We start from the raw sequence: 22,783 nt of genomic DNA on the forward strand, positions 1-22,783 counted from the left end.
TAGTAATTTTTATTTAATTTATCTGTGGGCCTACCTATCCTATTTCTGGTTTTGAAACATATTTGATGCTCTTTTCTTTAAAGCAGACATAATTTTCACTTGACTTTGTTTTCCCTATCTCTATTAGGTATTTTGCAATATGGATCTTAATGGGGGAGGTTGGACCGTAATACAACATCGCGAAGATGGAAGTCTGGATTTCCAAAGAGGTTGGAAAGATTATAAAATGGTAAGATGGAGGAATTTAGTTTTTTGATGTTTTATCATGAGGTTACCTTCACCACACTGTGTGATAAGCCCTTGTACTTTTAGGTGTTTTTTCAGTTATTTTAAAAATAAAATGATACATTAGTCACATTTTTATTAAACACAAAACACTCATAAATCATTTTCAGTAAATGATTTCCATATGTGCATCAGAAAGAAAAATGTATTACTGAAATTATTTGGTGAACTGTTATGTATTATCTGGATTTGTTCCTGGTTGAATGAGGGTGGGGAAAGCTAGAACTCAGACCCAGGTTGAGTACATGATCCAGGTCAAAGGAGGTGTGCATGGCTCTGGATTATGGAGAGGTACTTCCAGTGGCCTCACTCATGTAGCTGGCAAGTTGTTGCTGGGTGTTGACTAAGAGCTCCTCCGTGTGGCTGGGTTGGGCTTCTCCCAGTATGGTGATCCAGGGTTATCAGACTTCTTATGTGACAGTTGGCATCCCTCAAGCACAAAAATAAATCTTTTTAAGGTTTATTAGACCCAGAAATGGTACTGTATCACTTCTACTGCTTCCTTTGGTTAAAGTTAATGAGAGGGCCAGTCTACATTCAAGATTCAAGTAGTACACAAGGGTGTGAACTGTGAAGCATCGTTCACTGGGCCAGTCTACATTCAAGATTCAAGGAGTACACAAGGGCGTGAACTGTGAAGCATGGTTCACTAGGGTCTCCAGAATTATAGCAGACATCACTGGTCACCATCTCTATCATCATAGCTAATCTTTCTAATGCTTAATATGACACAGCCCTATACATAAATTCTTATTCATTTTTTATATCAAACCTATTAACTGTCTCCATTTTAAGAGGAAAGTCAGCAAGTTGGGAGATCAACTTTTTGAAGATAATATAGTAGATAGTTTATATTTTTTTAATCTTTATTTTTGAGAGAGAGAGAGAGAAAGAGAGAGAGAGAGAGAGAGTGCAAGTGGGGGAGGAGCAGAGAGAGAGGGAGACACAGAATCCAAAGCAGGCTCCAGGCTCCACACTGTCAGCACAGAGCCCGATGTGGGGCTCCAACTCAAGAACCGTGAGATCATGACCTGAGCCAAAGTCAGACACTCAACCAACTGAGCCACCCAGGCGCTCCTATAGTAGATACTTTAAATAATGCACAATCCAATAGTCATAGAGTCAATGCCTACTAAATTAACTATTAAAATCTGCTGACAGAATGTCAAGATGCAATAATGGAAGAGGCTTCCATTTATGGACTAATTCCATAATTTACATCTAAATGTTCTGGGTAATTCTTGTTTTGACTAGCTTTTGACAAATCCCCCTCTCAGAAGGTTAAAGAAAAGGTGAAGAGAAATGTATGAGTCTAAGCTCTGTCTTAATATTCTTATAGAAAATGTGTGAAAACTGTAGCTAATAGACATCACACTGTACACATTAGTAGGTTCATAATTGATCAAATGACAGTTAAAATGATTTGAATAAATGAAGGGCATCTCTTGTGGTGTCTCTGTGTCTACTGTATTTATTATCAGATACATAGTTGAATACTCTGAATGTAGGTTAATAAAGTTTAGAATTATACAAAGTTGGAACCTTAATGTCTTCAAAAAAGCATGAATTCAAGGTAGAAAGGAAAGCTACAGCCAACAAGATAGAATTCTACAGAGATAAATATAGTCTTCCACCTAGACCAAAAATACACAAAATTAAGTAAGAGTATAGGATGAAAGTGACAAATTAGGTTAAGAACCTGGTATTTAAAGGATGGATAGATTTACCTGACTATAAGCTCATTTTGTGTTGCTAGCTATTAAAAACCAAGACCAGTGTGCTCAGTCTATTTAATAGTTTATAGTCTCAAAAAATGCAGACTCACTGGTGTCTGCTGTAGTCTGATTACATCATTAATAATGCTTTAAATTCTTGTGGATTTCGAACAAGTGAACTTATCCTATAAGGTGCAAGCACTGAATGGATGGGGCTGTAACCTGAAGAGAAAGCAAAGCATTTAGGTATAAACTGTCTGACAGCTATTTAAATTGACTGGGTGGAGGTAGGTGGTACTTGAGCCTGCTCCTTACCGTGTGGTCCAGAAACCAGCAGCACTAGCATTGTCTGGGAGCTTCTGAGAAATGCAGCATCTCAAGCTCCATCCCTGAGTTAGAATCTAAATTTTAACACTGCTTTAAAGAAGGAAGCCCCATAATGAGTGGAAGAATATTCCAGAGAGGCAAAATTTGACCGAGTATGAACAAAAGTCTCTGATGATTCTTTCCAACATGAATGGACTGCCTATTAAGTGGTGAAGACTTCTCTTCAGTGGAAACACTCCAGTAGAATGTAAATCACCAGATTATAAGAGAATATTAGTTCCACTTCAAGGTCTCTTTCTACTTATGTGATTCTAAGAACATATGGGAAACATTTCATCTAAATTCTCAAAAAAAGGGGACTTGCATTATGTCTATATCAACAGTTTGAATCTTCACCCTGCCATTTGCAAATGGAGTGTTTTTGGCAAATCATTTAACCTATACCTAACTTACTCACCAGTTAAAAGGGGACATTAATGATAATACCTCACCTGCCTTGCAGGGATGTTGTGAGGATTAGATATAAATAAAACACTTGACATACTACATTTTCAATAAACAGTAGTTATTACCCAAGAATAAGACATCAAAGAGTGCAAAATTTTTACTTGCCAAAAATATTATTTTGCAAACTATCTTATCTCAGGATTATTTAAACCACTAAAACGGATTGTGAAGAAGTCACCTGAGAATCAGACTGTAGTTACAGGTTCAGGCAAATCTGAAAAACATTATTATTAATATCAATGATAATAGAAAAATGAATATAAAGTGATCATCATGGTGACTTTCCATAATGCTGAATTATTATTTGTAAGCACCTGCTGCCTTGGCAAACTAGACACATTAAGTAAGACAGACTGACCTGAAGTATGGCGATGATTCATGTCTTATAAGTATTTATGTATTTTAAGCAACTTTTTTCGATGTTTGACTGAGACTGAATTATTCTTTAATTATAGCTTTGGGGAAGTTTACCCCTCCCCCCTCCCCCCTTTTTTTTAAATACAAAGACTATCCTATTTCATTCAACCTAGAACAATTTATCAGCTGAGTGTCAATTCTACATGGTCAGAAAATTGAGAGAAGTGTCAAAATCTGAAACATTTTGGCAGAAATGAGTCTGACTGATTTTTTGTTTTAATTGAGAGAATTCATCACATGTCACAACTTGGTTAACTTTCACCAAAACACATGGTAGAAAGTGTTCCCATTGTTTTCCTCCAGAGATTTTTACCTCTGGACAAAATAAGGACTCCCAACAAGAATGGATGTAGGTTCCTTCCGCCAACTCTTCTCAGTCACACCCACTTCTGTTCCTAACATCAGAAGAACTGGCTGCTAGGGTGTTGGATCCTTTGGGAAAACACAAACTTCTTGGCACCCCACCTCCTCCTCAATCTTCACGAGTCTCCTGTTATACACTAAGATGCTTCACCTCTTTCTTGAGTGCTGAGTACAGAAATAAAATTTCATCCTGCCTTCCTTTCTGCCTCGCCTCTCTCCTTCCCTTTATTCTGGGTGATATCTATGGGCTGCCTTTTGCCTCATAAGGTTTCCAGAACAATATGTTAAAATTATCAGCACATGAATTACAAATTCATATTGTAATTTATTATTTTTAAACCTCTCTCACCAGGGAAGATTTGCAACTTATTTGATTCTTAACATTGGCTTTAAGCCTACAAAAGCCTTTTACCTGAGCTTTGTTTTCACTTAACCTTCCTTATGAGGGGATTCAGCAAAATCTGGTTTATGGATTTGTAAAGATGTTTGCAGAGAGGGAAGTCTGCAGTGGGCCTTTTTAATGAGGCACTTAGGGAACCATTTTAACTCTTTCAAGCCAGGAGGATACCATTCAGTGGCCTCCAGCAATGGCACTTATCAGCAGTACTTTTGCATATATAAAGCCCAGTCAGCTTGGAATTCCAAATAGTACTCTAGTGGCCTAACTTTATGGAAGGTAGTGACTAATGCCCTGGAGACAACCTGGCTTTGTATTGAAAACAATTACCCCCATAAACAGAACTTCCTACTGACACAAATATTCGGTCTGAGCACCATACCTTCTGGGAGTTCTTTGAGCACCAGACCTTCTTAGAGCTCTTGGTTTCTGGAAAGAAATTAAGAACATATTTTCAACTGCTTTTTAACATCTTCACATTAAAAAGAGAAAAATATATATAAGAAATTTAAAATGTTGAAGTAAATCATTCTTTTGATCTTTCTTGGGATGAATGTCTCAGCAGTTACAGGAAGAGATACATGATTGAATTGTGTATTAAAGCACCTCTGAAAAGCCATAGATCAGTAACCCTGCCTTCATATCTGTTTTCTTTAATCATTTGTATGGAAAAAAGATGAAACCCATAAAATACATCGACTGTGTCTGGTTTCAATTGTGTTTCAGCTATAGAAAGTCAACACTTCCTAGAAGCATTATCCAACAAAAAAAAAAAAAAAAAAAAAGCAACAAAATATAGAGACAATTATTGTATTAACTTGGGAACATACAACCAAAACTGAATATTTCTGCAGGTCTTGGCCAAAATTAATGAATATTGATCTTTCCTCTGTGTGTATTTTTTTTTAACAATACGCAGTTTTTAAGGCCAACTTTAAGTATTAGATTAGGTTAAATTCCAGTGTCTGTTTTTGTCTTTCATTAAAGGGCTAAAAGAGGAAGAACATTGATTAACAATCTATCTGAAATTTTACATGTGATTGTGATTGAAGTAACTAAATACAATAGTTTCCATGAAAAGATATGACCTAGCATTGTCAGATTTTTATTACTATTTTTTATTCTTTTGATGAAGACTTGCTGCTTTTTTAGTGTTAGCACTAACATTTGTATAAGCTTTTATTTTTATTTATACAGATGTTACAGGTTCTTTGGAGTAAAATATAGACCTATGGTAATCTGGTATGTGTATGATAAAGTATGAGCCTGGTTTTTTTGGATGTGGCCATCTCTATATTTTAGGGATCAATATACTTTTTTTTCAAGGACAGTCCCATAATACGTTATCAAATTGTGTCTCCTGATATGGAGCTCCATATGAAGATGAGGTTTTATGCCTCTCTCTTTCCTGTAGTACCACTCAGATAATTTCATCTGGTTACTATATTCTCCCTCATTTGCATTCTGAATAGCTGTTCCACATCATAATTATATGATTCCCCACCTATGGTACAAAGCAGACTCATCCATGGAACCTTTCAAAAACATACATATCTCTAAGCACACCCCAGACATATTGAGTCAGAACCTCCATGTGGGAACCAAGTCATCTTATTTTTAAAAAGCTCCACAGCTGGTTCTGATATGCACTCCTGGTTGAAAGCAACTGTCGGAGCTATGAATTTATTGGCATGAGTTTAAAATCTCAAAAATTACCTCTTTTGCAGTTCTTAAAACTTAGGAGATATAGACAGAAAGAGATGAAAAGAACTAGGACTAAGGGACAGTTGGAGGACACAGCTTCTCTCTCCATTAGGAAGCAGAAGTAAAAATAAGAGAGTAGTCTACACTTTGGTTTATGTCAACCAGTGTCAACCAGTTGGTTTTAATTTCTTATTTATTTTTTCTTTATTTTTAAAAATGTTTATTTACTTATTTTGAGAGAGAGAGAGCACACACAAACTGGGGAGGGGCCGAGAGAGAGAGAGAGAGAGAGAGAGGAGAGAGGGAATCCTATACAGGTTCTGTGCTGTCAGTGTGGAGCCTGAAACGGGGCTCGATCCCATGAACCATGAGATCATGACCTGAGCTGAAGTCAGGAGTCGGACACTTAACTGACTGAGCCACCCAGGCACCCCTAATTTCTTATTTAATAATTCTTGGATTAAAATGACAGTACTTATTTATATAAATCAACACTCAACTTGCCGTAAGAATACATTAGTTCCTAGCATCTAAAAACCTTTTAAATAATTGTTTCAGTATCCCCTTATTAATTTCCAGGCTAAGACATAGTCGCGGGTTGTTTTTGTTCCCTTTTGCATACAGAGTAGAATGAAACCTGCTTCTCCTCAAATAGCTCACAGTCTGGTGGGAGAGAGGCAAGTAAACAGAACATTACTATGTATTGTGATATATCCTTTAACTATAATAACAACAGCTAGATTTTTGTTGTTCTTATGTATCAGCATTGAGCTAAATGCTTTCAGTATATTATTTCTCTCTCACAACCTTATATATGGAAACGACATTTTTAATCCCTGTTTTGCAGATAAGGAAACTCAGGCTAAAAACTAATAATTGGAGGTTCCACAGCAAATATGAGGCAGAGCAATGCTTCAAATTGGAGCAGAGATAGGGAGTAGAAGATATTTAATCAAAGCCAAGCCTTTATTTCTAGGCATCAGATCTGTAGTCTGCCTGATAAACTATGCAATAGACAGTTTACTAATGTGGGAACCCATTTTCCCTTCTTTGACTTATTTTTCATCTTCATGATGAAACAGTGTTTTCTGCATGGCTGCCCTTAGCTTTTAGAAAGTTCCCTCCCTACCCTCCCTCTCTAACAGTCATTTTGATTCATTGTAGCCGAACATCTTGTTCCCACCATGCACCATGTTTAGACAGTTTATCTGGCAAGGTGCATGGAATAGAATTTTTATTTATATGTTTTCCGTTCAGTTGCTTCTTCTTCTCTTTTCACTCAGAAAAAGCAAACTGTTTAGGAAGGGATGTTAATCTCCACTCAGAGGAGGTACAAGACTGCGTGCCATGCTGGGGACAGAGGCTCTCATAGGAATGACACTAATCTGTTTTTGAGGCTCACTGGAGATCACTGCCCTTTTTCCCTAGGGAAGCTGAGCAGTTTTATCCCTGCAGTGCTTTCAGCAGCATGGAAATATGTGACCTAAAACTTAACACTTCATCATTCCCAGCTTCCTTATTCACATTTAGTATAATTGCTGAATCCCTTCTAACTGCGCACCAGAGGGAATCCTCAAGTGGCTAGAGAGTTGACGCGGCTAAGCTGAGAAGAAAATGCAAGGAAAAATCCCAGCAGTCTTCTTTCTCCTCCCAGTGGCTGCTGCAACTGAGAATGTGCTAATTCTTTGACTTTCAGTGCCCTGTAGCTTTTTGTTTTGCTTATTCATTGGAGAAGGTAAGCTTCACTCTTCTTTCTGGTATGTAGCCTTGCTGCCACGAAAATGTGTAAAATTCTTAGCACATCCTAAATTGCTCGGATATTCTCTGCCACTATGGAACTTTGGCAAAGTATGACTTGTGCATCTCGGAAACAGAGAAGCAAGGGAGCACTGGAATACTGACTTCTGGGGGTCCTATATCTTTGCTCTGAGCTACAGGACTTCAGGGGAGAATATATGCTTCAGGGGAGCATATACCAGTACAATTTGAATGAAGAGTGTTGAGTTAATTAAAAACTAAGTTAAATTTGGGAATAATCTTAAAAGTGTGCTTCTATATGTTAATCGATTTTGTTTTAATTTTAAGTATAAAATTATATATTCATTTACACATTATTGAAAATGTAGGGCCAGAGTCTGGAATTCTGAGTCAGTGGTTCTTTTTTAGAACTTTCCCATAATTAAATGCATCAAAGTTCTACCTTCTGTTTTTTTGTTTTTGTTTTTGTTTTGTGTTTTGTTTTCACTAGAGCAAATAAGACACCTGCAAAGCAACGTAAGTTAAAATCTTCTAATGTTTTATTATTTTTCTAGTCTTTTGGAGTAATTGTAACAAACATAACTCTAAAGCATTTTTTTAGTGATTTGCTTTTATTGAGCAAACCTAATATTTAAATTAGGTTTATCAAAAACAAAACAGAACAAAACAAATGGCTCTTTTCCCACTAATACTTAACTTATTTACATAACATTATAAATCTTATCAGAACAATAACAGAACAGGCATAAATGGTTTGGGAACCCAACATTACTGACGTTTAGTAAGTAACTCAATTGGCAGAGACAGTAGCACACAAATGTATTTAATGCATTTAGTATCCTCTGGGCATACACGTGCACGTGCGCACACACACACACACACACACACACACATACACGCATACATAAACTTATATATTTTAAGTTCATTTATTTTGAGAGAGAAAGAGAGAGCACACACAAGCAGGGGAAGGGCAGAGAGAGGGAGAGAGATAATCCCAAACAGTCTCTGCACTGTCCGCATAGAGCCCGATGCAGGGCTCAAACTCATGAGCCATAAGATCACGACCTGAGCCAAAATCAGGAGTCTGGCACTTAAACTGAGCCCCGCAGGTGTGGCAATCAATATATTTCAAAGAAGGAGTGTGTTAAGTTTGTTAAAGGAGAAATCCGTTAAGAATACTTCTACTATAGTTATAATTCTATAAAGTTGATATACATTAAATTTGAAAAAAAACCCAAGATTTTCAGATTCTATCATCTGTATTGGGAAAATGAGAATTGCTGTGATTATCTCAGTACTACCGTCACACTTCTTAAAAGTAAAACCTTTATAAATGATTGCCTCTGTTAACAGAATGTTTCTTTCTGAAACATCAGAGTGTATATCCTGTTATGCTGGAGGTTTGTCTTTCAGATATCAACGTGCATGGGACAAATGGGGAGGTTGTTTGGACATAGATCCATGGGGCTGGTTCTCAAATATTTCGATTCTCTGTGCAGCCAGGAATTTTTTTTTTTCAGCCAGAGCTCCAGTGATCATGATTCAGTGGGCACTTCAAACAACAAGAATTATGTTGTTTTTGTTTGTTTGTTTTTTGTTTATTTTGTTTGTTTTGTTTTTAAATGCTCAGAAGTGTTTTGTCAGTGCAGTACGAGCTAAGGCACAGCATGTTGTCTCCAGGAGCTTCAGGGGCAGGAGGATGCCAGAGAAGCAAGCCCTCTTCGGAGCTGGGCATACAGGCTCCCTTTGGGCCTGGGTGCTGGGCTTCAGACCCTAGCCCCAGAAGAGCCAAGGCTGTGTTGAAGAGGTTGATGCGAGTGGAGCTGACTGTGATGAGTGTTGATTTCAGGCCCAGGCTCTGGAGCAGTTTTACCTGCATCTCTGGCCCAGCCACAACAAGGTCCCTGATGGTGCTGGGGCCCAGGGCCGCTGTAATCTGCTTGAACTTCACCTGGATTCAGCTGTCTGCTGGGCCTTGCTCACCTCCAGCTCCAGCTGGGCCCAGGGACAGACCAGTTCTAGCTCTCGCACTTCCTGTACCCACTGGAGCTCCACCTTCATCTCAATGGCGAAAGCCTCTCCTTTCAACTTGGCCTGCAGCACAGAGCTTTCTTCCTGGATGTGCAGGGTCTCTGCATGGGGCTCAGCCCTCGCCTTGGTAGTTCCACTGCTCTCCACAGCAGTGCTCAGAGCCTGTACTCCAAGAATTATGTTTAATTACTTCTCTGAATGTCATTATTAAATGCTATAGTGTTTTCCTCCCTCCTTCCCTCCCTTCTTCAAACTTCAATAAAGCATATGGAGTACTGGGCGTATGCTAACACTCTGTAGTCTTTGAGGCTTCACAGATATAGCACAGCTTCTGTCCTCAAGGAGCTCACGGTTTGGTCAGTAAGACAAACATGCAGTTCAAGAATTACATTAAACTTCAAGCGTTGCCAAAGAATACTTTTTGAGGATTCGAAAACTGAATATCCTAATCTAGAATGTCAGTAGTTTCACATCACCAACATTGAGAGTTGGCTTTCCTTGGGGGACCACTTCTTTTTTTTTAACCCACAAAGAAACTGTTTTTGAACATTTAACATCCGTGGCTGGAATTGCCCTAACGAAAATAAGAGCCATGTTAAGATTCAGGTGCAAAGCAGCCAGCTAGGCTCACTCACTAGCTCTTACATGTCAACCTTCTGCCTCAAAACCCAAATCCATAACGAGAGAGCATTTAAATGATTCCAGTCCTGGGTTTACAGGTTTGCTTATTAACATTTAAAAATGAAAATGTTAAAGCTAGAGAAGTCAAAGGTCTAGTAATATGTTTAAGTTATCATCTGAGTATAATTTGACTCCTGAAAAATAATAACAGCAACAACAACAAAAACAATAATAATATTGTTAAATATCTTGTCCAAGAATATCCTGATAGTATTCATTGAAAACGTTTGAATTATGTTCAAAATGTTCCATTAACTAGTATTTTAGAAACATTTCCAAAAGCAGTCTGTGACTGAGAAGTGTTTACTGGTGAAACCTATTAACCAGATGCATTTAATCTGAAATCATCTGACCTATACAGATTTGAATATCAGCCTTTACTGTAATAAGAATTAGACATAAGGCTCAATGGAGAGAAATGTAGCAGAAAAGTATTGAGTCACTAATTGGAAAAAAGTGTGAAAAATGTCTTTCCCTTTAAAGAAAGTTTTATTATTATTTAGAATATAGTTAACACTGAACATGATAAGAGGTTTTGTCTGAAGTAACCGCTGCATCTCTGTCTTCTTTTGTAGGGGTTTGGAAATCCCTCTGGTGAATACTGGCTGGGGAATGAGTTTATTTTTGCCATAACCAGTCAGAGGCAGTACACACTAAGAATCGAGCTAATGGACTGGGAAGGAAACCGAGCCTATTCACAGTACGACCGATTCCACATAGGAAATGAAAAGCAAAACTACAGGTAAGTCCTCCTTCGACTTAGGGCCCAACTGTCCTGGGCCTCGCCACTGACTAGTTTCAGGGGAAAGATGTGAAAGACAGAGTGATGAGAGCCATCCTTCAGAATGAGAATTAGGTCGTCTAGGCCTTTGGTAGGGATACAAAAATCTCAGTAAAGGCTTCTTAAAAGCTTTAAATTTGAATTTTCACAGACTATTTTGATGTTGGCTCAGATACTAGAGGATGAAGAATTAAGTCAAGCACAATAGTATTGTTGTTGTGGTTTTTATTGCTGTTATTGTGGTGAAATAGGTGCAGTGAATTCATACCTATAAAACTGATGGCAGAGAATTGACTCAAACTCAGTGGCTTGGAATAAGTACTCCTTTCTATGATTTTCTACTTACATTTTATTCACCTTTCTTAAATTTTCATTTTTTCACATTACTTTGAAAGTGACAAAGAGGAGGTATAAGTTTATGTTTTTATATAACTTATGTAAAAGATAAGGTGAGGCATAATTTAGAATTTTTTGGAAAATAATGTAAAGGCAAGAATAAATTCAAATAATGGCATCAATGTACACAGTACATCATTGTAGATGTACAAATTGACAAATTCTACACTTTCTTGTTAACATCCTGATTTTTTTTTCAGCAGCTTGTACGCTGTCCAAAAAAAAAATTAAAAGATGGCTAAGCAAGTAATGCAGGATGATAAATTCATTCCCCAAACCCTTATTGTGTTACTTCTATGTTCTAGGAGCCCTACCAGGCACTGGTAATTTTGCAGTCGGTGATAAGGTCTCTAGTCTCCTAGACCTCACAGTCCAGCTTTGTAACTAGCTAGGTCACTAAATAACTGGCTGGCATTCCTTGACAACAGGGAACATATTTCCATTACTTTTATATCACTACCTATTAATGCAATAGTTGGCACATATAAACCCTTAATAATTGCATGTGACAGTTTCATAATCAGCAAATTAGTGTTGCAGTGATTTTTAGCTCTCCATATTGGAGCTACTCTACCTCAGTCTTGGAAACGTGATTGTGTGCATTAAAGGGTTGGCACATAGCTTCAAGCAAAATGCAGTGATAGCAACTAAATCCTTCTGCTGTTTTTGCAACCTGTGTGGCCCTCTTATAGTTCCACGGTTTCTGCTGCTTGTGTCTTTTTGAGACATGCTATTCTTTAAGGGTTTGAATCCACAACGTTTTCATGAACATATCTCATTTTATTTTAATGGATTATGTAGGGGATTGGATCCTTAGAGACATAAGGATCATTTTTTTAAACAAACAGTGATGATGTCACAACAGTGGGATAAGAAATAGATCTAAAGAGTTTTCATCATCTCATGGGAGGGTAGTGAGGGTGTACCTAATGACAACTCAAGAAACCAAAGAAGAGACATTTATAAAATGCAATGGAGTGTAAGAAGATGTGTTTCCAAGGAGGTCAATATTTGGGGAGTTTTATAACAAGAGAAACCACTGTAAAACATCAGGGGTACTCTTATGTAAATGTTTTGACCTGAAACTTGAAACTATATGGAACTTGGCTAATGTCAGACAGCTTGACAATAGGACTAGCAAATAATTAGTCTAGTCTTTTTCTAGGCTCCTGGAGAATTTGCTTTGGTTCCTTTCCAAAATGTCTCTCAGTTCTTTGTAGGTGTGTGTGTGTGTGTGTGTGTGTGTGTGTGTGTTTGCATGCATACACATGTGCTTGTGAGGCTGGGGTGGTGTTAAGACAAAGAGTGCATGGACAGGTTTAGGAAGATTGTCAGAAACCAAAGTAGGCTTCAGGGTGCATGGTATAAATGTCATTCTGGCATCTGTGTGAGGAAGGAGCACTTACTTCCTCTTAGAATGCCCCCCTGTCCTCATTGATCATTTCCTGTCCCTACGATGTATGATTCTGATCTTCACCCATATGATGCAGATTTATGATTGAAAAGCAAGTCTTCCCAGATAGAGTAAGGCATGCACTCTGGGATCCCCATTTTTCTTTCCTGAGAGAATTGTGAACCTTGATAGGCACGCTGCTGTAGTAAAGTTGGTGGCTCTGGCCCTCTCTCTTGGCAGGACCCAGCAGAAAATAAGTCTGTAACCATCACCTTCTCATGCAGTTGAGTATAAGATTCATATTGGCATCAAATGGGAAATTAGAATTCATTAAAACATAATGCCTTTTCTGGTGAAAGCTTGCTTAAAATAAGCACACTATGAAATGGTCCTATTTACTCTTTCGAAGAAAATCAGACAGAAGCCTGAAAAGGGAGTACACCCTTGTGACTCCCCTCCCCACCTGTGTCATCACTCACTCAAGTCCAATAACACCAGGTGTGGCCTGAAGTTAGAGCCCAGAAGTCTGACTTTGCCTCTGCTTCTCATCCACTTATTTCTCTTTCTTCTGAATTAAGAAGGAATTTCTTAATTTCAGTGATAATTCATTAAAAGGATTAACACTAGCATTTGTGTAGTGTTTTATAATTTATGAAATGGTTTTTTAACACTTTAAGCATTCAGTCTTCACACTGAAGTTTTGAGGTAGATATTACTAGACACATTTTAAATATGAAGGAATTGAGGCTTTGGTCAACTGACCTGCTCAAACTCAAGTAAATATCAACTAAAAACAGAACTATGGAATTCATATTAGGATTTTGGTTTATTTTTTTAAAATTTTTCAATATTTCTTCCTCCTTCAAATTAAATTCAGATGATTTTTTGAGAGTCATTTTTTTTTTAAGTATTCTATCTTAACAAATTTTATTTTGGAAACTTATAATAGCTGTGGTCATAATGTATAAATCTAAGTTTAAAATTTTTTTCTCATGCTCTGGACACAAACTGATAAAAGTAAGTGTTGAATGGATACATAAGCTTACAAATGTACATAGAATACACACACTTTCCTTTTATTCTCTAAGGAAACTCCAAATGATTTTCTCAGATAGAAAATAAAATCTATGGAACCCAGGAGAATATATATAAGGAAAAAATAATGTGAGAGTGTCATGATAAACACATCATGTAAAATAACACACAATTAATGTGAAATTATTAAATACTTCCTCTAGAGAGGTAGTATTATTCAGGTCCTCATCATCTAACACCCAAACTATTATACAGCTTTCCTGCCTCCAATCTTGATGCTCTCAAATATATCATCCACACTATTGTTGGGATGGTTTTTCTAAAAGATAATCTGACTTTGGTTTCTGCCCTCCTTCATATATTTCATCAATGTTCAAATATCTACAGATTAAAGTCTGTCAGTAATACACTTTCCCAACAATTATCGGCTTTCACTAATACACTCTCCCAAAAACCTCACCTGACCAGATACTCCTCATTATGATTATGTTCCAGAAACTACTTGCAATTTCCCTAAACCTTCTGTGTCTCTGGTTATGTTATATTGGCACCCACACATATAAACTTGACTTAGATACATCTTATAAACCCATAAGATTCTCCTTTATATCAGGAAGTTTTCCCCAATACATGTTATGGTATGTGTTGTGATGAACTCACTCCTAGCCTCCCTTCGGAACTATAGTGCTCCTTCTCTCACCTTCCAGTAATGTTGCTGGTTTACAGCCTGTAGCCAGGGTCCCCTGCCTGAGCATTGCCTGTGGCTGAAGAAAGTCACATCACCTGAGGTCACTGTCCTGCAGACAGATTGCATCCAATGACTAGTCAATACAGGAGTATATAAAGGACCCCTTGCCCCAGTTTGGGACAATTCTGAAGGGCCATCCCAGGTTCAGAATTCCACTTGGGATTAGCCAGGCCCTCTACAGTAACTGTGTGTGAATTCATCCTCTCTCTGTTCAGTATTGCTTTCTTCATTCTGCCATGGGGATTGATCCTGAGAGCCCTCCTTTATAAATCTCCCTACACTGATCTCCTCGAGAAATGCATCATCTTCACATAGGCCAGTTTGGATGTTTTGTGCTCCCATAGATCCCTAATGGGTCTGTGACGAACTATCCAGTATCCACATTCTATTATAAGTCATTAACAAGTATTTATTAAATAACTGTGCTTGTTTCCCTTTTCTACTATTTCTAAGCTTCTTGAGAATAGGAACCATTTTCATCAAAATTCAAGATAATATATCTAAGTTAGCAAAAATGTTAAGTGATAGTTAATAACTAATATTTGGTGAGCAGATACTATGCATCAGACACCTTGTTTTCACTTGAAAAAAATAGGCATGGTACACGGTCACAGGTACTGAGATGAGTAGAAGTTATTTGAGGTTCAATATCATAAGTGTGCACCATATGGCCATCCCTCAATAAAGGGAAATACAGAAGTCAACTTCTAGAACTAAATACACTCAAAGCACATATTCTAACAGATAAAATTTGTTTCTTCTGATCCTATTTCTGTCTTTAATAATTTGAATGTCCATGGGCATTATCTTACCTCTTATTCTCAATTTTCTGTCCTATAAATTAAGTTTTTGTAAAGTTGCAGCTCAAAAATTGTTTTCTAGAATGGAATTACTTTTCTGTATATATTTCTTTTTTATTTTATGCCCCTTTATTTCTTTGATAAATTTGGTCTCTCTAATAAATACTTCAGTAAGAGGAAATATCAAATTGCTGGAAACATCAGTTTAGGGCTTACAGTGACCTTTTAGTTCTCATGAAAACTTTGATGGCCCTAATACTCGGAGTTTAAAAAGCAAATACACAACTACCCCCACCACAACAAATGCTTTAAAAATAACAGATTAATTGGGGCACCTGGGTGGCTCAGTTGGTTAAGCGTCCGACTTCAGCTCAGGTTATAATCTCACAGTTTGTGAGTTCGAGCCCCACGTTGAGCTCTGTGCTGACAGCTCAGAGCCTGGAACCTGCTTCAGATTCTGTGTCTCCCTCTCTCTCTGCCCCTCCCCTGCTCACGCTCTGCCTCTCTCTGTCTCTCAATAATAAATAAACATTAAAAAAAATTTAAATAACAGATTAATTGTGGGTGTGGCGAGATACTGTGATCTATTGGAAAGTGTTTTGGAATAGGAATCAGAAGATGTGGAAGCTATTAAATAGTGAAGTCTGGCTTCCATGTCCATAAAACCAAGTTGGTTGTTTCCGTGTTCAGAAAAACAGAGCTATGATAAGCACTGTGGAAATAAGAGATTTGTTATACAGATTACACCTTGCACAACTGTGAGATGAACTGGGATAGTGAAGGTCTGAAAAGTGAAGGTCCCAGCATAGCAGTGAACCAGCTGGAGCTTGCAGGGAAATCCAAGAAAACAAGCATGTCCAGCCACCAGAGGAGGACCACAAAGGGGGAGATCTAAGGAACTATGTCACTTCAGGGTAGCTATGCTACCAATCAAGCATCCGTTGACAGGTCTGGGACTGTTGACAGCATGGGAAGGCAGGCTGGATGCAGAGTGGAAAAGGACAAGCTGGGAACTGACAGGCATCTCTTCCATATTGACTGATGGTCAGATTCAGGCCTCTGCTTCCTCCCACCTTCCAAATCTCACACCAAGTCCTCTTTTGGCGAACAAGGAGGGATATCCTGGGAAACATAGTTCCCAGATTAACCAAGTTGACAGTAGTTTAATCTAGCTATATAACGTGGGCAATTTACATGTTACTTTAATACCTCAGTTCTGTCATCTTTAAGTGGGAATAATGCCCTCTCTCCTATCATCCTCACCATTTGTTATGGAGATCCAAGCAAAAAGAGTATGCAAACATACTTTGTATTGGACAAATTTAAATGCCATGCAACTATAAAAAAAAATTACATATTTTTATTTCAATTTGCATCACACCCAAGAAATTTATTACTGGTTTTGATAAGAAAATTAATTATATTCTGTATTGAAATCCATATTCCACTGTCCCAGAAATGTTTTACTGATTGGGATTTTTGTGTATTTGTTAAGTTGGCTTCAAGACCCAGTCCAGGTTCGCTCGTTTCATCTGTGATCTCTTCAGTCAACTTTTACTTAGAATAGTCTACCACATACCTACCATAAATATTTTTTAAAAATCCCAGTCAATGTTCCTCAGAAATGTCTCTTTCTGGATTCACCTTATTATTTCTTCCTGATGAGATTCAAATTAAATCTTTTTGGCGAGAATGCTGTATAAACAATATTATGTACTTCCCATTTTATCACATCCAAAGGTACAAAGAGTTAATTTGTCCCATTATTGGTTTGGCTAAGTTTAATTCACTTAAGGTTTTGTTTTCATTTTTGCAATGGAATATGTAATCTCTTAAAGAAAATTCTTACAAAATATAATGCATAAAACCCATAAAGCTTATCCATTTTGGTTAAAGTGTGGGGACCTACTACAATATCCTTTTGGCCCTTTCATTGCTAGTACCTCAGGTGTTTGTAAAGCATAGTTTAAAAAGTGTTGTATTATATTATTATAGCTAAAAAAGTAAAGATTTACCAATTGGAGAAAATTTAGTTGTGCTACTTTAATGTATACGAAGAAAAAGAAAATTACATGAAAAAATTTCAGCCTTGTTAGAAAGGCACAGTTTATTGAACATGTTTTATTACACAAGTGATTTTACATGTTAATTTTTTTTCTACTCTTGGTTACACTTTGTTCCCTAAAGTTAATTCTTTTATCTTACCATGGTATTAACTGGATTATTAAATCCTTTATCACAGATAGTATAATGACAAGCTTAAAGGTAACCCCTCTTTGAACCAACAGAAAATCTCTATTAATAAAGTATGAATGATAATGTTTAACCATTTACAATTTTCATCTTATAATTACAGTCTTACTATAATATTGATGCACAGTTTAAGGATATTCTCCATATTTTATTATCTCCGTGTAATTTGTTGGGGATGAATGATACCTTCAGGGTGAAACTAATTATGTGTTAAAGCCTTGTTCTGAAGAGATTCCACATGAAGAGATGAATGGAATGTTTGGGGAAAAAATTGCAAAAAAAACCCTTAAAAATAATTTAGCCATTAAATATCTTTCTGCACAAAATTTACTTTTGGCCAACATCTTTATTGGGGAAGAGTTTGATGTAATGGGTAAAGCCTTGTATTGGGAATTAAGAGCCATGAATTCTAGCCTTGGATCTGTAGTTATTTTCTGAATGACCTTGGACAAGTTACTTCACTTTTCCAAGTCTCAGGTCCTCAGAAGTAAAATAAGAAGGTAAGAATGAAATCTTTCCAATTCCAAAATCTTATTTTTTTTTAACATTAAAATACTCCCATGTCATGTATGTATTTCAAGGACAAATTAGTGTAGAGTGAAAAGAATTCTCTAGAGCCTCCCACATAAATTTAAGCCCTGCATTTTTGTAGGTATTGCAAAACTTGCTTTACTCTCTGTAGTGAAATGTTTTTCATTTCTCTGATCCTCTGGGCTATACAGTCCTGGCTAGAACCAGTAGCAGATGTGTTGAAATACCAAGAAGAAAGTTATTTTTTACAGCACTTCTGGACTGATCAAGGTAGAAAAAAAAATAGGGAATCCTCTGGCTGTTTCTACCCTCTTGAATTTTTAGCCTAGATTGCAAACTCAAGGCTTTAAGTCATTTTATTTGTATTTCCAAATAATGTCTCCAATGTGGGAGTTATCTTACTATATTTAGACTACAATTTTTGTTATAGTTCCTTCCTGAAACAGAGAAAAAAAATGTTTTATTCAACAAAATTTGTATTTTATACTCTGACCGAGACAAAATATTCAAAAGGAGAAAGGAATGATCTTACAAAGTCACTTTGTACCTCTCCAGGTCTTCTAATGGTCAGGAAAATCCCTTGATTTTATTAAAGTAGATTAATGCCAGTTTCTAGAGTCCTGGATTTTTCTAAGCCAACAAAACAAATGTCCCAGTCCTGTTAGGTCTAAGATTCCCAGAGGATTCCTGCTCTAGAAAAACTAATGCTGGGATTCAGACAATTGCTATTCTAGAAACTTCTAGGTTGGTGAGAGTTGTTAGAAGCAGAGCTAGCTCTGCCTCAAGGAAATAGTCTAGAGAGATGACCTGTGATCCCACTACTGGGAGTCCTCCTAGTGCTGTCCACTACTGAAAAGATGAAAGCTCTGTTTTCAAGGAATAAAATATTTGTTATGTTCTAGTATGTGCTATCCTAGGATAAAATATCCACAGGGATTTCAGCAGTCAGATATGTATGTGTGTTTACACATGTGCCTACACATGTGTGATGAGGATAGGGGAAGGAGCAGATAATAGACAAACAGGCAGTTACAATACCATGAACACAGTGAGTTCACCAATAAAGACAAGTATGGCATGAATAGGGGGATCTAACCAATTTGGGAAGCTGAGAAGACTTCCACAGGGTAGCCTAAGTTGACATACAAATGGCAAATTGGAATTAGCTAGAAAAATAGTCAAAATTGGAGATAGAAGAGGGAATAGCATATGTTAAGCCTCATAAGTGAGACGCGGTATGTCTTGCTAGGCCTATGGTTAGATTGATGTAAATGGTTAGCTTTTGCCTAAGCATGGAGTATAAGGGGACAGGAACAAAGCATAATGCTAAGAGCAAAGAGGATAGCCACACAACTTGTAATATGGAAGAGATTTAGGACTGGCAGCTAATGATAGCTTCTGAGGGCAGCTCATTTGAAATGGTCTTTCATATTTCAGTCAATTTTTTTTTCACTCAGTGTTTTGATCAATTTCATTCAATAAATATGAACAACAACAATATGCAAGGCATTATGAGTGAAACAAAACCCACAGAACTCAACCCCTATTCTTTAAGAGCTTCAAAACTCTGTGGCTGACTTGATTTTCATTATCCTTCAAGCCTCAGCTTGATCTGAAGAGTTATGCTTCCTACATTGGATAAGAACCCCTTTCTTTCTGCTGTCACTGTGCTCTGTGCATATCTTTATCAGACTCCTTATTACACTGGATTGTAATTGACTATTATTTGGCTCTTCCCTAGATTGCCCCCTCTAGGAGTGCAGGGATCTCTCCACAAGGTTTGACATGTGACTGGAAAGGAAGCGCTGTCTAATAAATACATGAAAGACATATCAACAAGGATTTTTGGTTGTTGTTCATTCAACAGACAGCTGGCTACTATTTGGCATTTATTGATCTAGATGCTGGAAATCAGAGATCAACAAGTCAAAATTCCTGCCCTCAGACATTTATGGTTTAGAGTGACGGCATATGCCAATTTCCGTGTAAGACTTTCATAAGGTGCTATGTCCTTTAGGTTTTGGTTTGTTGCTTGGATGAGATTCATTTCCCTGATCTATTCAACTCTAGGCTCTTCTGTTTTGTTTTGTTTTGTTTTCTTTACCTGTAAATGATGTGCAAGAATTTCTGTATTGCATGATGCCAAGCAAATGAAATACGATATTAACAAAATAGAAAGACAACGTACCTTGTTTTGTAGGCCAACTGATCTTGAAAAAGGATACTGTGTTGTTGACACTGATAGGTAGTTTTTTTGGCTACAAGAACTAGGTTCTCTGCCTACAATTTTGATAACTGCCACTAGGTGTCAGTAAACATTGATTTTATAGAATTCATCATGGATGAATAACTGAGCTTAATGAAAATTACAAGATTTAGTTAATTATACTTTTTGAGTAGAAACTTCAAAATTGTGACAATGAAAGTATAAAATATTTATTACTTTGTAACTTATAATTTTTTCTCTCTAGATGATTTATTTCTTTTCTAAGAGTCTTTACCCATTTCAATCATAAACATCGTAAAAGCATTATAAATAATTATGCCAAGTATCAATAAATATCAACATTAAATGCATCAACTACAAATCTTGCTTAATAGTAGCATCATAACATTCAGCTTTAATATTAAATAAAGTATTCAGCTAAATATTTAAAATATCTGCAAAGTGCTTAGATATGTCTCTTGGTGCTAACAAACAAAGGCCAGTGTTTATGCTGATATGCTTATTCTCTATTGAAAGAATCAAAAGTACTATTTTATTACCTGGCTCAGTTAGAAGTTCAACTAAATAACTGCATAAAGATTTTAGTTTTATTCATATTTAGGCTTCAACTTCCTTTCCCTCACATACCTTCCTAATCAATTGTAGAGAGAACTTTCTAAGTCTGATCATTATATACAAATTTGAAGGTCACATCATTGTTATAAAAGAACTATTTCAATGAACTCTGCTTTAAAAATAATAGATGTGATTAAAGATCAAATGAATAGTTGGTACCTATTTATAATCTGATTCTTAAAGTACACCTTGTGTTCCTAGCAGAAGAATTACATCTGAATGGTGTATGTTTCTTTGACATCTTCTAATCCAGAAGATACTCTAATTATGAGAAACATCAAGTCAATATTTCCTTTAAAAACAATAATTTTAAAGATGTAGTTGTCTAATATACATTATTATTCTGTTCATTTCTTAACTGAGTATAATTTTGCTTTAATCTATATAACTTCACTAAAACTACTCTCTTAAAAGTTACTATAATTATTTTGAAATCAGAGTCTGCATTCATTTATTTGTCGAGCCAGCTAGTCATCAAAAATTTATCATGTTGCTAATATTTCCCTGATACTATTTAGTTGCATATAGAGTGTGCATATAGTCAACTAGGGTGTGCATATAGTCAACTAGGGTGTTTGTTTAAAGTGTAGATTTCTGGGCTCCATATGCAGAGATTCTGATCTTGATATAAGGCCTAGATCTGTCAGTGTTACCAACTCCACCCAGGTGATGTTGATGCAGAACTAAAACTTTAATGACTCTAAGAGGGGACACCATCCTTGCTGGTCTTGTGGTGCTGATAGTTTAGAAGATAGAAGAAAACATGATATAGCTGGCTTCAAACAAAAGTTGCAGCTGCACTATGTTGTAGCATGTCTTTATTTTTTTTTTTTAATCAAAGAATCATGGACCTTTTTAAAAAAATGATGGCACTATGGCTCTTCTCCCCAGAGTAACTGAAAAAACTGAATTTTGTTTATATTTCTGTGTGATTCAACTCCACACTCAAAGTCCAGGGGTAAGAACACTTGGAATTAGACTCTAGTTGGGCAATAAAGAAAAGTGGTCTACTCAGCTGGGGTTGAGGATGGATGAGATACATTGGAGGAGATTAAAGGGTACCAGGAAAGGCTTCACAGAGGAAATCCTTGGGGATTTGTGAAATATGAGTAGGTGTTCAAGGAGAAAGTATGGAGGATGATGGCAGAAGGAGAAAGGTCATAAGATTCCAGCCAAAGAGGCAACGTGGACAAAGACCCAGAGATGGGAGAGAGCCTGCACCAGTTAGAAAATAGCAAGTATCTCATATGTGGGAGTTCACTGTGCTACAGAAAACAGAAGGCCATGTTCCATGATAAGGAGTTTGGATACTATCTTATACTAATTTTGAAGAGAAATAAGCACACTGATGATTTTGGTCAACAGAAGAATCTGCTTATGCACACTGGAGCCTTATTTGTAGAACTTACAGCAACACATTATCCAAGTACAACAAGAGAAAGTATTTCCTCTTTGCAAAGAAACCTCAGACAATGCCTCTCAATGGCTTTCAGCATTCTACTCACCCTTTCCCCCTCTGTCTTCCCCTAGAGGATGCTGGAAAGAAAGTTTCTTGCTGCTCTTTAAACAGACATTAAAATGAGAACAAACCTACCTCCCTTGAACTTGCTTATGCTAAAAAAATCACCAGTTTCAATCACAAGTTTTACAAGGTCTTGACTTAATTTTGGGGGGAAAAAAGCAAACCCATAAACTCTTTTAGATGGCCATGGTCTTTTGGGCACAAGAAGGGTGTCCAGTCAGTGATCCACTCATGGGGAGCTGACTCTGTCAGCCACACATGACCCCAGGGGAATTGAAGTATGTTTAAGGGACT

At 36.9% G+C, this 22,783-nt stretch overlaps 1 protein-coding gene across 6 annotated transcripts in view; it reads left to right on the forward strand.

Annotated features, from left to right (window-relative positions):
* The window catches only part of ANGPT1 (angiopoietin 1), a 249,925-nt gene that overhangs the window by 201,635 nt on the left and 25,507 nt on the right, over positions 1 to 22,783 (forward strand). For all 6 annotated transcript variants that reach the window (XM_045453903.1, XM_045453904.1, XM_045453902.1 and 3 more), the window contains 2 exons: positions 128 to 229; positions 10,764 to 10,930. In XM_045453903.1, the coding sequence (XP_045309859.1) occupies positions 128 to 229; positions 10,764 to 10,930 (269 nt within the window). The remainder of the gene's footprint in view (positions 1 to 127; positions 230 to 10,763; positions 10,931 to 22,783) is intronic.

The sequence above is a fragment of the Leopardus geoffroyi genome, chromosome C3, assembly GCF_018350155.1.
Source record: "Leopardus geoffroyi isolate Oge1 chromosome C3, O.geoffroyi_Oge1_pat1.0, whole genome shotgun sequence".
In the NCBI taxonomy this organism is placed as follows: Eukaryota; Metazoa; Chordata; class Mammalia; order Carnivora; family Felidae; genus Leopardus; species Leopardus geoffroyi.